Here is a 16,361-nt window from a genome sequence, read left to right as displayed (position 1 = left end):
GAACAGGAGTACATCATTTAACTACTACAAGCTAGTTCAGCCATTTTGTTAAGTGAAGGTTGAGCTGCATCTCAATACCATTTACCTGTCCTTTCTCCACATCCACTGTTATCCTAACCAAGCAAACATCTGTTGCTCTCAGTCTTGAACATTTTCACTGACTCTCCTAGCATTCACAGCTCCAATCTAACAGCTACATCCAACATAGCATCCCAGAACTGACTGCATGGAACAATATTAGAGTGAATGTCAGTGTTACCACTGTGCATTTATTAATATTAATGGGACTGCTCAGAATGACAGCAATTGAACTGGAAGATAATGTCAAATTATGTTGGCTGGTGACACTGGCTACAAATTCTCCAAATTATGAAACATTATTATCAACACAATTTAACAAACATACATGAATAATTGGTAACATACATCCTTTACTCACATATTGATTATCTTCTCTGTACCAGAGAAAAACAAACAGAAAGTACAATTGTACGCCATTAAAGGTAAATAAAACTGCAGTTTTAATATACAGTAAAGTAACTAGTTGCTCTTTTGATCAAAATATACTAACGCATGGACAAGGAGCAACAGGAGGCCCCTTGGCCCTTCACGCCTGCTCCACCACTCAATAAGATCATGGCTCCTCTATTTTAACTTCAACTCTACATTCCTGCATATCCCTGATAATCTTTCAAATCCTCATGAAATATCTCATCAAAAGATCAACATCACATTCAGAACGATAAAAGTCATCATCTCAGCAATACATCCTATCAATTCTCATTATGGTAATTACCTAAGGAATCAATTTCACTGGGCTACCGATATATTAAAGACCAAAACCAGGAGGCTTTATATAGAGTAAACAGCCCACTGCACTGCAGATCCAGTTGAAAATGGTAAAAAAAAAACAAAGATAATGAGCAAAAAGACATAATTCATTGAATATTCCCATCGTCAATTCTGGTGGAGTGCAGCAAGAGTGATAGAGACAAATCTAGTCTATTTACAAGTTGTTTAAAAGTTTATAAATTGAATTCACTGAACACAGTTAAAGTTAGGAGTCCTAATCACATTCCTGCTGTAATACTGAAAACATGCTACCAGAGTTAATTATTCTTCTAACCAATCTACTCTGTCACAGCTGGACACTTGCACCGACCCAACAATGTGCTGGATTTCAAAATTCTCAAAATAAGGATAAAACTAAGGTAGCCAATTACAGTCCCTCAGCATCCTCCCAAGTGCTTTCATATATTTTACTACATTAATGAGGCTGTAAAAATGTTGCCTTGGTTGGTGGTGGGAGTACTATCCCCATGAGGTCCACAAAGGTTCATGGAGAAGGTCCCACTACATTCAGACAGGCAATAAATGTGGGTGTGGTAGCATTGTCCACATCCTGCAAACAAAGGAAAGCATCAAGGGAGAAGCCTGCTTGGCTGAAAAAGTTCAGCTTTATCAAGGCAAATATAGTTCTGCTAAGGGTATCTGGAACATGGACAGTTTGCTCTCATACTCAGTGAGTAGGATTCCTTTATTTAAAGACTTCTCATATTCCAACGAGTCTTATCGTTCTATATTCTGCTGGATTAGTGGTGCTGGAAGAGCACAGCAGTTCAGGCAGCATCCAACGAGCAGCGAAATCGACGTTTCGGGCAAAAGCCCTTCATCAGGAATTATTCCTGATGAAGGGCTTTTGCCCGAAACGTCGATTTCGCTGCTCGTTGGATGCTGCCTGAACTGCTGTGCTCTTCCAACACCACTAATCCAGTATTTGGTTTTCAGCATCTGCAGTCATTGTTTTTACCTTCTATATTCTGCTGCCTATCTAGTTAACAATAGCTCTAACAGCACTCAAAAAACTTGTTACCATCCAGGAAAAAGCAGCCTGCTTGATTGGCATCACACACCAATAAGCAGCTACTCCCTCCAGTGTGGACTATCTCCAAGATGCACAGCAGAAATTCACCAAAGGTCCTTAGACAGCACCTTCCAAAACCACAACCAATTCCATCGAGAAGGATAAGGGCAGCAGATACATGGGAACACCACTACCTCAAATTCCCCTCCAAGCCACTGACTATCCTGAATTGGAGATATATTGTAGTTCCTGATCAAAATCCTGGAATTGCCTCCCTAAGCGTATTGTGGGGCAACCTACAGCTTGTGGATTGCAGTGGTTCAAGAAGGCAGCTCACCCCCACCTTCTCAAGAGCAACTAGGGATGGGCAGTAAATGCTGGCTCAGGCAGACACACCCCTCTCCCACAAGCGAATAGAAAGAAAGAGAAGGGAATTCAATTAAGGGTGAAATCCAATGCAATCTAACAGCTTTCAAATTCTTGATTTTCATCTTGACCATGAGAAATCTCAATTAGAGACAACTTAAAACCTGGTGTGGAGAGGTTTCCTTTATTGCTAACAGGTTCTTTTATAATTTTGTTAAGAGAGTATTATCTCCTTACAGAATAGGGTGAGGGCAAATATCACAGATATCAATGCTAGATGATCAGTCTGATGGTAGCTTTCTTCGTGGGAGTGTACACAAAGGAAAGGAATTACAGTTAATTTATCCAACCACCGTCAAATCACCCTTCAGATCGTTATCACTGAATGCTAATTGGCTCTGGCCCTGCACTAAGTGCATTGTACATAATGGCTTCTCAAATTCAAGTTAGAGCTCCCATCACCATCCTTGACATTTACAATGAATAAGCCTTCAAACACAACCCTATGGAGTTTGCAGGAAAGTGAGCTTAGGAAGTGCATTATGTAGCACCCTGGGATGACTCAAAGAACCATGTTTAGCATACAGGAAGGTTTGTGTAACACCCAACAGTGCAGGGCACCACAATTTAGGAAGAGGTTTTTTTACTTGGATGTTACCAGGGCTGAAGTACACCAGTTAAATGAAGTGATTGATGAAATTGTGATTTCTCTGCTTCAAGCAGGAGAAGTTAAAGGAAACCCTAGCAGAGATATTGAAGATTGTGAGTGTTTTTCAATACAGCAAGTAGAGAGCCACTGCTTCTTCTGGGAAGTAGCTGGTAACCAGAGTCAAAGGATGTGAAATGCTGAAAGAACTATAAGAGATAGATGTTCCTTTTCACAGAGAGGGTTGTTAATATCAAATCACAGTATCTGATAATGGGGTGGAGTCAGATTCAAAAGACAACTGGATTTGTACTTGAAGAGAACTAATTTGCAGCATTATAAGGAAAGTGCAGGATTGCATGGAATTAAATTAGAAAGTTCTTACATCACAGGTAAGAAGGGTCCCTTTCTCTGTTTTAAGCTTTAATTACAGTATTCTAAGATGCATTCTTGAAATTAGCAATGAAATGGAATGCCGCTAACATTAAGCTGTGATATTAATAAACTATGTGGAAACCTGTACTAATGACTTTTTTGTCAACTAATGATGTTCAATGATTTTATGTATTGCTTTCAGCTAATCTTATGGTGGTCCTGTGCTGTCAAAAAGGTAACAATATATTTGCTCATGGTTAAAAGTCACACAACACCAGGTTATAGTCCAACAGGTTTATCTGGAAGCTCTAGCTTTCAGAGCACTGCTCCTTCATCAGGTGGTTGTGAAGTATAAGATTGTAAGACACAGAATTTATAGCAAAGGTTTACAGTGTGATGTAACTGAAATTATATATTGAAAAAGACCTGGATTGTTTGTGAAGTCTCTAAAAGATGAGAGATTAGTGCTTCCAAATAAACCTGTTGACTATAATTTGGTGTTGTGTGATTTTTAACTTTGTACACCCCAGTCCACCACCGGCATCCCCAAATTATATTTGCTCATGTCCATCTGGAATGGCCTGGTGTTTGATGACTCACATACTCAATAATAGTGTTACATCTTCATCCAGTCAGTTAGTCTAATTTAATTTAGTTTTGATCTGGTTAACTTAAGGAAACTCAAATAACCTGCAATTCAATATGAAAGGTAATACCTTCAATTCTGTTCTCTGGTGTTGAGTTGAAGGAAAGGGTTAGAGATCAATTTGATGGCATTCAATCCCTTAAATCTTTACCATTGTTAGATCATGGCTAATCTGCATCTAAATTCTATTTATCTGCAATAGCTCCATACCTTTTGAGACCCTTAACTAACAAGAATCCATTGATCAGTCTTGAAATGCTAAGTGGTTCATAATTTATGTCCTTTTGAGGGAAGAGAATTCGAGGTTTCTTTGTGAATAAACTACTTTCTGACTTCACTCTCGATTCATCAGCTCAATATTTAAAGATTGTATCCCCTGGTTTGTGATTTCTCTATAACACCCTTTATCTAACCAGCTGATACCTTCCTGCCTTTTTGTTTTTTAACATAGGACATGTGAACTGCTCATGCAACATCAGCTCGCTTTGTATTTGTTGCCCAATGCAAGATGTCAGCATTCTGGTCACCACAACCCCTGTAGAGAGCAAGGACAAAGTTAAATCAGGCTTTCCTCCAGCACACCCAATATAATTATCATTCTCTCAGAAGAGTAGGGTTGATCAGGGATAGTAAAGGGAACTTGTGTGTGGAGTCTGAGGAGGGAGGGGAAGCCCTAAATGAGTTTTTTGCTTCTGTCTTTACGAAAGAAACAAACTTTATAGTGAATGAAACCTTTGAAGAGCAGGTGTGCATGCTGGAATGGATAGAGATAGAGGAAGCTGATGTGCTGAAAATTTTATCAAACATTAAGATTGACAAGTCGCTAGGCCCAGACCAGATTTGTCCTCAGCTGCTTTGGGAAATGAGAAATGAAATTGCTTCGCCACTTGTGAAGGTCTTTGCATCCTCGCTCTCCACTGGAGTCGTACCTGAGGACTGGAGGGAGGCAAATGTAATTCCTCTATTCAAGAAAGGAAATAGGGAAATCCCCGGCAATTACAGTAAGTCTCACGTAAGTCGTCTGCAAGATGTTAAGAAAGGATTCTGAGGGATAGGATTTATGACCATCTGGAAGAGCATGGCTTGATTAAATGCAGTCAGCACGGCTTTGTGAGGGGCAGGTCATGCCTCACAAATCTTATTGAGTTCTTTGAGGATGTGACTAGAAAAGTTGATAAGGGTCGAGGTGTGGATGTGGTGTATATGGACTTCAGCAAGGTATTTGATAAGGGTCCCCATGGTAGGCTCTTTCAGAAGGTCAGGAGGAATGGGATACAGGGGAACTTAGCTGTCTGGATACAAAATTGGCTGGCCAACAGAAGACAGCGAGTGATAGTAGAAGGTAAATATTCCTCCTGGAAGTCAAGAGTGAGTGGTGTTCCATAGGGCTCTGTCCTTGGGCCTTGACTGTTTGTAATTTTTATTAATGACTTGGATGAGGGGATTGAAGGATGGGTCAGCAAGTTTACAGATGACACAAAGGTTGGAGGTGTTGTTGACAGTATAGAGGCTGTTGTAGGCTGCAGCGGGACATTGACAGGATGCAGAGATGGGCTGAGAGGTGGCAGATGGAGTTCAACCTGGATAAATGCGAGGTGATGCATTTTGGAAGGTCGAATTTGAAAGCTGAGTACAGGATTAAAGATAGGATTTTTGGCAGTGTGGAGGAACAGAGGAATCTTGGTGTGCAGGTACACAGATCCCTTAAAATGGCCACCCAAGTGGACAGGGTTGTTAAGAAAGCATATGGTGTTTTGGCTTTCATTAACAGGGGGATTGAGTTTAAGAGTCGTGAGATCTTGTTGCAGCTCTACAAAACTTTGGTTAGACTGCACTTGGAATACTGTGTCCAGTTCTGGTTGCCCTATTATAGGAAAGATGTGGATGCTTTGGAGAGAGTTCAGAGGAGGTTTACCAGGATGCTGCCTGGACTGGAGGGCTGATCTTATGAAGAGAGGTTGACTGAGCTCGGACTTTTTTCATTGGAGAAAAGGAGGAGGAGAGGGGACCTAATTGAGGTATACAAGATAATGAGAGGCAGAGATAGAGTGGATAGCCAGAGACTATTTCCCAGGGCAGAAATAGCTAACACGAGGGGTCATAGTTTTAAGCTGGTTGGAGGAAAGTATAGAGGGGATGTCAGAGGCAGGTTCTTTACACAGACAGTTGTGAGAACGTTGCCAGCAGCAGTCGTGGAAGCAAGGTCACTGGGGACATTTAAGAGACTGCTGGATATGCATATGGTCACAGAAATTTGAGGGTGCATACATGAGGATCAATGGTCAGCACAACATAGTGGGCTGAAGGGCCTGTTCTGTGCTGTACTGTTCTATGGTCTATGTTCTATGAAACTTACTTAGCTCCACTTTGATCCGACATTACTTCTACACTCCCTCTGTGTGATAGGGCAGCCTTTGAGTATATCTATTTTCTGGACTCTAAACTGCTGTCAGGGTCACAACCCACCAAAGAATGTCCCCTAATTGCACCAACATCCAACCCTGTTCCTATCCGGCCTCAGTGCTGATTCCAATTGTGGAGTTCAGAGCCAGATATATCCGAACACAATGAACTGTAATCACTTCCTAATGGAAAAAGCAATATACCACCTAGCCATGAAATGACCATGAAACCAACACTGATTGTCACAAAATCCATCTGAGAAGGAAATCTGCTTTTCCTACCTGTTCTGTCCTGTAGCTGCCTCCAGACACAGAAATGCGGTTGACTCTTTACTGACCTCTGAAATTGCAAGCAACTCAGTTTAAGGGGGATGGACAACAGATGCTGACCTCATCAGGATCACCTATATCCCAAAGGTTAAAAGGAGTAAAAGGAAATAACATGGTGAAGTTGAAAACTATTTGCTAAAATTGAGATCATTTGAAGGAACGAACAGGTTTTCTGCTTCAAATTGTTCTTCTGAAAATTCAGCAAAAAAGAAAATTACTGGCAATGCTGAACAGCTCAGTATCTGGGGAGAGAAACACAGCTAACATTTCCAGTTGTAATAACCATTCAGAACCACAGGAGTTTAACAACTTACAGGCACTGTTGAGACAGCGGTGATCGGTTTTAAAGAGTATTCTACAAGCAGGAAAGACATTGTGCAGAATAATGTAAATATTTGACAATATTAGCAAAATTAACTTGAGGAATTTAGGCACAATATTGCACTACAGATTATGATGCACCAAACAAATGATTCATGTCTTTCTAACTGTTGCATGCTAACGAATGTTTAACCTCAATATCAATGTTTGGCACGGCCAACTGCACCTAGATAATATTTCCCCTGGTCTGCACTTCTTGAAACTGAACCAGTGTGAAATACACTTTTAAATAATTTAAAATGTGGTTAATAAAAATTAAGCATTTTTATTTGGTTGTGGAGCTTCTTAATTTGCGAACTTGTTTCTAACTACATTTTGAAAAGATCAGCAAATCTTTTCACAATGTTTTACTTAAAAAAAACATAAAATAGTTAATAAAAACTGTTGATTACATTGCTTCCACAGCACAAATTCTCAACCAAGATCCATGTTTGTCCCAAGCAGTAGAAATACCAGGATGTAGCACTGTTAGACTCATCGACTGAGGCCTGATCAACAATCCCAAAGGCCAATAATGGTGCACAGAAGCTGAAGATTACATAAAACACTGGGTAATCAGTCACCTAATTTTATTATCAACTTTCTGGACTTTGAGGACTTGTTAGTATTATTTTAAAAGTATATATTTCATTTTACATATTTTATACTAAGAAACCAACAAGGGTCAGAATAATATAGCTGGCGGATGATACAAAGTGTTAATTAACTGTTCATCATTTTCTCTGAAGTGAGTTCAGCTATGTGTTATTTGGATAACTAAATAAAACTAAGTAAGTGTTGAAGATGGTTGAAATACTTAATTATGCATGAATGTAATTACAGGACTTGTGATCAGATAAAATATCATCTGCAGTCTTGAAGTCAATTTTGTCTTCTATAGAGATAAAAGTAAGCTCTTAAGGATATTTTGTCTTGTAAAATTCTAGTTGTTGAAAATAATGATAAAGTATGCTGAGATCAATTACTCCCTAACATTGACAGGACACCAGTTCAAGATGATCAATTCTTGAATACAATTCTCGAATTAGTCAGGCTCTCATTTATTCTAGTTTCCTTTCAGAAGATTTAGTTACATGATCGTGAACCTGTTTGTAGGCAGTATTTAAATTAAGCCAAAAATCAAGTTAATGTATGCCCATTACCTGTGGCTTCACAAATGGATCTTGAGAGTGAGATAGAAAGATTGCACTGATTTATGCAATCTGTGCATGTATTAAGTTCAAGATGTTATAGCTGCATAAATAGAACTGTAGGAGTCACCTATTGTCTGAAGACTCCACTTTTGAAATTATTGAATGTTATAATGCACTAACATAATAGATAAAATGACAGTTTGCCAATTCATCAAACTGACATCTTATTAGCATTTAATTAACATAAATATAGATGCTGACCTTTTCCACACCTGCTTTCCAATAAACCGATAGTAAAGGGCATCCTATGCAGTGACTATATTTCTGTGAATTTAATTTAGAACTGCAAGGAGAATTAATATTCCCCAAAGTAAGAAGTCCTGAGACTTCTAAAAAGTAAACATTTTACTCTGTGCACATTGTGAATTACAAATGCAACAACAAAAAATAAGTAGAAATTTAACCTAATCTCATGTTTAGAAGATGGCTTTAGGCTTTAGCCACGTATTGTACCTTCCCAATACTTCGATTAATTTATAGCCTCACTTCCAAAACTAGACATAGAATTAACTTCTGACACAGACAGACAATTGGAGCATGGGAAGTCCCTATTGTACCGCTTGAAATGAAACAAACTCTGTGAAACATAAGGGTTTTATAGAGAATAAACCTGAAAAATAGTGAAAACTAGAGATTCCCTGAGAAACTAGCCAACTGGAAGCCCAAAGAGGTGGGGCACACTTCTATGAAGATAAGGGAGAAACATTAGATTGATTTTTTTTAAGAAGAGTGGTAAAAATATGGAATTATATTTACAATTTATCGCTCCAGTCATGGAGGGTCTGATTTTAACTCTGCAAATAGCTGGGTTTTTAGTTAGTTAAAATTTTGTCCAGAGCTTTGCTTAATGAAAGCACATATTAGCAACTCAGGTATGTAGTTGGTGCAACTGAGTCACAGCTTCCACAGTTTTTCACTGGTAGCTCACGGATAGAAATTCATTGCAGCTATCAATCAGAGTTTCTGACCCCATCCCCACACCCAAATTCTGCATGTACAACCTGACACAGGAAGCTCAACACTGGGAGCACAAACGAGTGGAAGTTCGTTTTCAGTGTTGGGAATTTTGAGTTACAATCAGCAGGCAGGTTACACAGAGTAAAGAGGTGGTTTCATGTGCATATGGTGCTGTGCATTGTGGAAGAAAACAGAATGAATTTTCACATTTGCTGCCAGTCATTTTTTAAAACCTTTTACATTTAACATTTGTTATAACTGAAACTTTTAAACAGAGCAGTTGAAGAAAACCTTTCAAAATTGTTTGTGCAGTGCAATTTATAAATGTAGCAAAACAAAAAGAGTACCAATTACAAGTACAGGTTTAAGGACCTAGAAAGAGCCACGTGATACTATATTGTGATTGAAGAGTTAACTGATTAATATTTTAAGCTGTACGTCGAGAAAATAGAATTCCTATATTTAGATTTTAGGACAAGCAACAGGAATCCCTGTCACTGCATCAAAAAGTGCTCTAAAAACAGTGAATGAATTTCACCTGCTTTTTAGTACAGAAACTCAAGTGCTGAGTTAAAATTATTTAAAAGATATTTACACACAACTTCAGAGAAATGGCCTTGACTGGAACCTTCTCAGTGGCATTGGTATTTGAAAACTTCCAGACAGTCAAAACATTATTATATGAACAATGTTTTTTGCCAAATAATGCCAGTTTATATTTCTGAATACAATAAATTTTACATGCGTCAGTCATATTCATTAGGTTCCTCTCATTGGAACCATATACCATAATATTGCTGAAGGCTTTCCTTTGAAGTCCTTTCTGTCAGCAGTGCTGATCAGTACCTGTGGGACTGGTGTGAATACTGTGTGCTCTGCTGAGTTGAAGATGAATATCCTGTAGCGTTCTGGGATTGGGAAGAACCCTGTACATTGCTTTGGTAACCCAGACGTGTGCCAGAGTGCTGTAAACAAACAAAAATACAATGTCAATACAACCATCTTCACCATAACTGTTTAATATTACAGCGAAAATCAGTTTCCCAGGTTTGCCCTGTCTGCAGATTTAACCAAGAAAATAATGCTTTTTGCAGCTTTAAGAGTGGTAGCAATTAGAATAACTTTAAATTATTTATCGATCAATAATCACATTAAATAAAATTCAGTTGAAAAGTGGCTTTTAACTAAACAACGTACATTTTTCCCCCAGCTTTGATTTTTAAACTATACATTTCTGCTGAAGGCCGAAATTCAAGCAGGGGAGTAGTCATCCTATTCGATGGCCAGGTGAGGAACGGTGAATCAGTACCCACCCTTCAACCTGCCCAATTACTTGTAACAAGAATTAAATTGACAAGGTTTTTTGAATTAAAATGTGGGCGTATATTCTCTGCTAGTACCAAGTAAAATAATGAGTGTCCCTTGAGGTGTACATTTTTAATCTGAGACTAGGGTCAGTGAGTTGATTTTCGATGATTGCAAGAATAAAGAACAACATCTTGTAAACTCTGGCTTCCTGGCGTTTCATTCCTTCAGATGATAAGATATAAGTGCAGAGGTAGGCCATTCAGCCATTGAGTCTGCTCTGCCATTCAATGAGATCTTGGCTGATCTGATAATCCTCAACTTCACTTTCCTGTCTTTATTCTTAAAATGTTCAATACAATTACTGAATAAAAACCTGTCTATCACAGCCTTGAATATACTTAACCAGTATATTCAGCACCCCCAAGACTCTCCCAAAAGGGGAAACATCCTTTCCACATCTACCCTGTCAACCCTCCCATCTTATATGTTCCGATAAGCTCACCTCTCCTTCTTCCAAATTTCAATGTGTACAGGCCCAATGTATTAAATTTCTCCACTGGCTATTCTTGTTGACAAGCAGAATGAGAGCGAGAGCAAGAGCGAGAGACAGCGCCCTTTTCCAGTTGTACAATCTATATGTTGGTGCACTTCATAATTGTAGGTGATATTGTCATCCTCAACATGTGAAGATTCTCATAATGGTGCAAATCAGATAGGCACTGTGGATCTTTTCATACCTCATGGCATTAAGAGGAGCAGGTGTCTTACTCACTGGTTTCATTGCCTTTGAGAAAATGTTAATCATACATTGTCTAACCCACATTTGGTTCTTGGAACCACAACACTCTGGTGGTCAGGTAATTCCTGTGGCCATATGAAGTAAATGTTTTTAGTCCCTTTTTAAAACCACTTTAATCCATTAAGGTTCCAGATATTAAATCATACAATGGAATTAAAAAGTTCATATTAAAAATAAATAAAAGTTCATATTTTATAACATTGTGACAGATGATGATGGGACCCTTTTGGGTTACTGGAATATGACAGTATTTCCATATTCAGCAGGAGAGAAGAATCCACAATATTTTCAATGTCAGGGCACAATGCTAGCAGGGACAGGGAGGCTGAGGCAGCATCAATCATTTATTATTCACTATGCTAAGGATTAAAGTAAAATCCATTTGTTATTTATTGCTAGGTCCATTCAGCAGTCCATTCCTTTGCACTACCATAACTAAGTACAGTACTGAGAAATGCATTACAAACATATTTACTGTTATGCAATAATTCAGATTGCCTCTGTGGCTTCTTCTCTATGTAAGAAGAAAGGAAATCTGAACAACTAGGTTCCTCAATTTTCTATAGCAGGGAAGCTCTCAGTGGTGTACCTTCAAATGACATGGACTGGTTCAGCTGAATGGCATGTTTTTGGGCTGTAATTAGATATCAGCAGATCAATTTCCTGCAACAGCAGAAGTATACTTCACCCTGGAACTATGGAATATGAACAACCCACTGATGTGTGAGGTGGATTAGTTAAGTGATGAACTTTAGATTCTTCACAAAAATATTCACTGCCTGTCAAAAGAATTTGTGCAACCAGATCAGCTGTTTTCTGAGAAATATTAATCATTGCATAGCAAAAACAAATGGACTGAAACAAGTTTCAATCAAGATGTAGGTGAGAATGTTGTATATTTCTCACTTTTTTTAAATATACAAACAAATCTTTCTTTAAAAAATTGGAAAACTGGCAATTTGGTAATGTTTTATATATAGACAGTGACTGGCAAATTCATAAGTAAAGCACTTTGGTCCACTTTTGGTGGTTAATATCTGCTCCTAATGACACTGCTACCGTGTGTTTTCAACAGCTGAACATCTTAAACTATCAGTAAAATACAAAACTGCCAACGCAAAATGAATCTTAAGGTAAATAAAGGGCTTGTGGAACCAGATTTGTTTCTTAACATTAACATAACAGAAACTAAAACATAACAGAGAAGCTTGAAAGCAATTTCAAAAATCTGATCATAGGCTGGATTATCAAATGTTATATCTTTATAAAAGAACTATAATTGCACTTGTAAAATTGGAGCACTGTAGCAAACTATTTTGGGACCAAACAGAATTTATAAGAAAGGATTAGTGATGGGAACATCAGAATCTGGTGTCCATTACCATGTTATTACATCAGTGAATGAAGTTGGGAAGCTCCTCTTTATTAAGGACACAATTTTCTCAGACAAATCAAGGCAGCTTTGATGGCAGAAAGTATCTGAATTCTGAACAAAGTGTGTCAGTTTGACTTACCTAGCTTACTCTCACCTCTTTGTATTTTTCCTGGAAGCAGGTCCAAGCAGCAACTGCTTCCAATCCATCAGTGGCTGCAGCTAATTAAGGTATTACAAAGACAACTGCACCATACTCTGGTATTACTATGAAATCTTCCCAACAGTGTACATGGTCCCCTACTGTTTCAAGTCCTGAAATCCATTGGAGACTACATCATGGCAGGATGTCACAGCAGTATTAAGTCTTGTAGGTTTATATATGGCAGGGTAGCACGATTGTATACAGCAACTGGCAGGCATTTTAGAACTGTTTCCTTTGCACACTGATCCCAGAGATAGATCTAGCTGCTATTTATAGGATGCCATTTGGACTTTTAGGTTAACAACTCTATTTTGTAAAGCACTATCAAGCTCTGCAAAAATTGTATACAGCTCGCAAGAGGGGGAATTGGGGGGTGCAGGATGATCTAATTAGGAAAAATATGAGTTCTTGCTTTCCTGTCAGAGAGTTGAGTTACAGCAATAAAATTAGCAACCTGTTTGCAATGTCTCAAGCCTGTGGCAGAGTCTTACTTTCAATAAATACCTTTTCATACCATGTAAACCATTTAATTTCTTTTATTCAATTGTGAGACATGGACATCATTGGCTGGGCCATCATTTATTGCCAGTCCCTGTTTGCCCTTGAGAAGGTAGTGGTGAGCTGCCTTCTTGAACTGCTACAGTTCACAATTCTGTCCCATTTTCATGATAAAGTCAGTGGCATATAAGACTCACATGGAACCCAGTCCCCATTTGTTTAAAGGTGGCATGGACCAGCCAGCTCTGCGTGTAAGGTTAGTAATTTTCTGTGTTTAATTCAACACCATATGAAAGCTGAGTAGAAGAATGACAAATTGCATGAAGTTTTTGGACCAACAATAGCAAATCAATGGTAATGACATGTTTAAGTGGGACTGTGGGGAAGATGGAAGATGGACTCAGGTAAGACAGAGGGTGGGGTCAGGGTTATGGCAAGATGCAGTGGGAAGGATCTGCATCATGGATCGGATAAGGAAACTCAATTTTCTACACAATAATGATACTATGCCTAATTTCTGATTACTATGAATGCATGTCAAACACGAGGTGTGCCAGTATATTTCGCTCTCTGACTAAACTGGCATCAATAAGCAATGTTGCATGCATGCAGTGAAACTAATGGAATGTGCAATGGTTACAAGTGAATATTAATTTTTAAAAAACATTTGTGCCACTTTTGTGATCTCAAGTCTTATATTAGTGGCAGTGAAGTTAGTTACAAAAATTGTGGCCATACTGCAGAACTTGCATGTGTGACCAAGAAACTCCAATATAACTTATCCATGCCGCAGCATTATCAGCTGATGGAGGTTTCACCACTAATACGCATCCCCCGCCATATGATTGCACATTTCTCCAATGCATTTTGCCAGAACATTTAATCTTAATTGTAGTTGCAAGCAAAATGGGAAAAAGCAAGAAAGAGGAAGTGGCACATACATAACAACTGGCATTGGCAATGCTCCCCTTTGCCAGTGGATTAGTCAGCCAGCTCTCCCTTTGACCCTTCTGATTAAATCCTCCTGAATGGTGGAGGCAACAAACTAATTGACCCCCTGCCTGTAAAAAATAAGCCAGCTACTGAAATACACAGGCTTGTGTGATTTTTATATTTTAATATCATTCATTTTGGGTTTTAAACTAGTGGCATAGGGGTGTGTGTGTGTGTGGGGGGTGGGGGGGTGTTTAATGATTAACTTTTAAGTATTTCTAAAGCCACTGTAACTTATTTTAAAATACTGTTGATATTTCTTTATGCCTTACAAATCTAGATTTGAGACGAAGAACATTGGAGTTGGTGCAGGCCTTGTGTCCCTTCAATCCCCAATCTCCTGCTCTTTAATCAGATCATGGTCGAATTTCTACATCAACGTTACTTCCCAACCTATCACAAATCCTACATTCCCAGTGTACAAAAGGCTATTGATCTTGACTTGAATGTATAATAAAAGGGGAAACATTGGCAGATTGATCAAAATGTGGAAAAATGTAAGGTTACTCAATTTGACAGGATGAGTAGGAAATCAGAATATCATTTAAATTGAAAGAGATTGGAATATCCTGCAATATCCCACATCTGGAATACTGTGAGGAGTTCTGGGCCCCATATCTAAGGAAGGATGTGTTAGGTGTCCTATGTTGATGGTAGTGCCTTCTAAACTCCATCAAGTACAAAGCCAGAGTCCTCAATCACACCTCATATGATAAACCCTTCATGCCCAGAATCATTCTGGGTCTGAACTCAGTGCAGTTTATAATGATAAGGGGGATTTTATTGAACCTAACAGAATACTCAGAAGCCTGGATACAGTGGGCATGGACAATATGCTTCCACTGGTAGGAGAGACTCGGACCTGAGGACACAGCCTCAGAGTGAAGAGACAACCCTTTAGAATGCAGATGAGAAGAAATCTCTTCAGCCAGGTGGTCATTCTGTGGAACTCATTACCACAGAGGGCTGTGGAGGCCAAGTCGTTTTAGATATTGATAAATTCTTGATTAGTAAGGGGATCAAAGGTTATGGAGAGAAGGCAGGAGAATGGGAATGAGAAACATATCAGCCGTGATTGAATGATGGAGTAGACTCAATGGGCCAGATTACCTAATGCTCTAACATCTTATATTCTTATGGTCTTATAATAGAGAGGGATCACTGTGTCATAAAGTCATTAAGATACACAGCACGGAAACAGACCCTTTGGTCCAATTCATCCATGCCGACCAGATATTCTAAACAAATGTAGTCCTGTTTGCCAGTACTTGGCAATATCTCTCTAAGCCCTTCCTATTTATATACCCATCCAGATGCCTTTTACATGTTGTAATTGTATCAGCCTCCACCACTTCCTCTGGCAGCTCATTCCATACCCTCTGTGCCCCACCCTCTGTGTGAAGAAGTTGCCCTTTAGGTCCCTTTTAAATCTTTCCCTTCTCACCCTAAACCTCAAGTTCTGGACTCCCCCCACCCCAGGGAAAAGACCTTGTCCATTTACCCTATCTATGCCCCTAATGATTTTAAGGTCACTCCTCAGCCTCTGATGCTCCAGGGAAAGCAGCCCCAGCCTAGTCAGCCTTTCCCTAAAGCTCAAATTCTCCAAACCTGGCAACATCCTTGTAAATCTTCTCTGAACCCTTTCAAGTTTCACAACATCCTTCCGAACATGAATCACCAAAAGTCAGAATGCAGGTGCTACAAGTAATTAAGAATACAAAATGGAATGTTAGCTTTTGTTGTGAGGGAAATATAGTATAAAACCAAGGAAATCGTACGACAACAGGATAATGATGAAGCCACATCTAGACACTGTGTACAGTTTGATCTTCTTACATAGAGGATTGGAAACTGTTCAGAAAAGGCTAATTGACGAGATGAAGGGATTGTTTTATGGAGAAAGGTTAACCACATAGGGAGAACTCCTGTGGGTGAATCTAGAACTAGGGAGACTCAGTTTAATACAGTTTAACATCAAGTTGAGGAAGAATTTCCTCTTTCAAAGATCATTAAGCTTTGGAATTAT

The 16,361-nt window shown here is 38.9% G+C and overlaps 1 protein-coding gene across 2 annotated transcripts in view; it reads right to left on the bottom strand.

Annotated features, from left to right (window-relative positions):
- Positions 1-1,725: 1,725 nt before the first annotated feature.
- The window catches only part of cdk19 (cyclin dependent kinase 19), a 168,411-nt gene continuing 153,775 nt past the window's right edge, over positions 1,726-16,361 (bottom strand). For both annotated transcript variants that reach the window (XM_072551892.1, XM_072551901.1), the window contains one exon: positions 1,726-10,125. In XM_072551892.1, coding sequence (XP_072407993.1) covers positions 10,000-10,125 — 126 coding nt within the window. In that variant the 3' untranslated portion in view covers positions 1,726-9,999. The remainder of the gene's footprint in view (positions 10,126-16,361) is intronic.

Source organism: Chiloscyllium punctatum, chromosome 3 (assembly GCF_047496795.1).
Source record: "Chiloscyllium punctatum isolate Juve2018m chromosome 3, sChiPun1.3, whole genome shotgun sequence".
In the NCBI taxonomy this organism is placed as follows: Eukaryota; Metazoa; Chordata; class Chondrichthyes; order Orectolobiformes; family Hemiscylliidae; genus Chiloscyllium; species Chiloscyllium punctatum.
The sequence above is the reverse complement of the archived record's forward strand: the minus strand, read 5'-3'. Positions and strand labels throughout refer to the sequence as shown.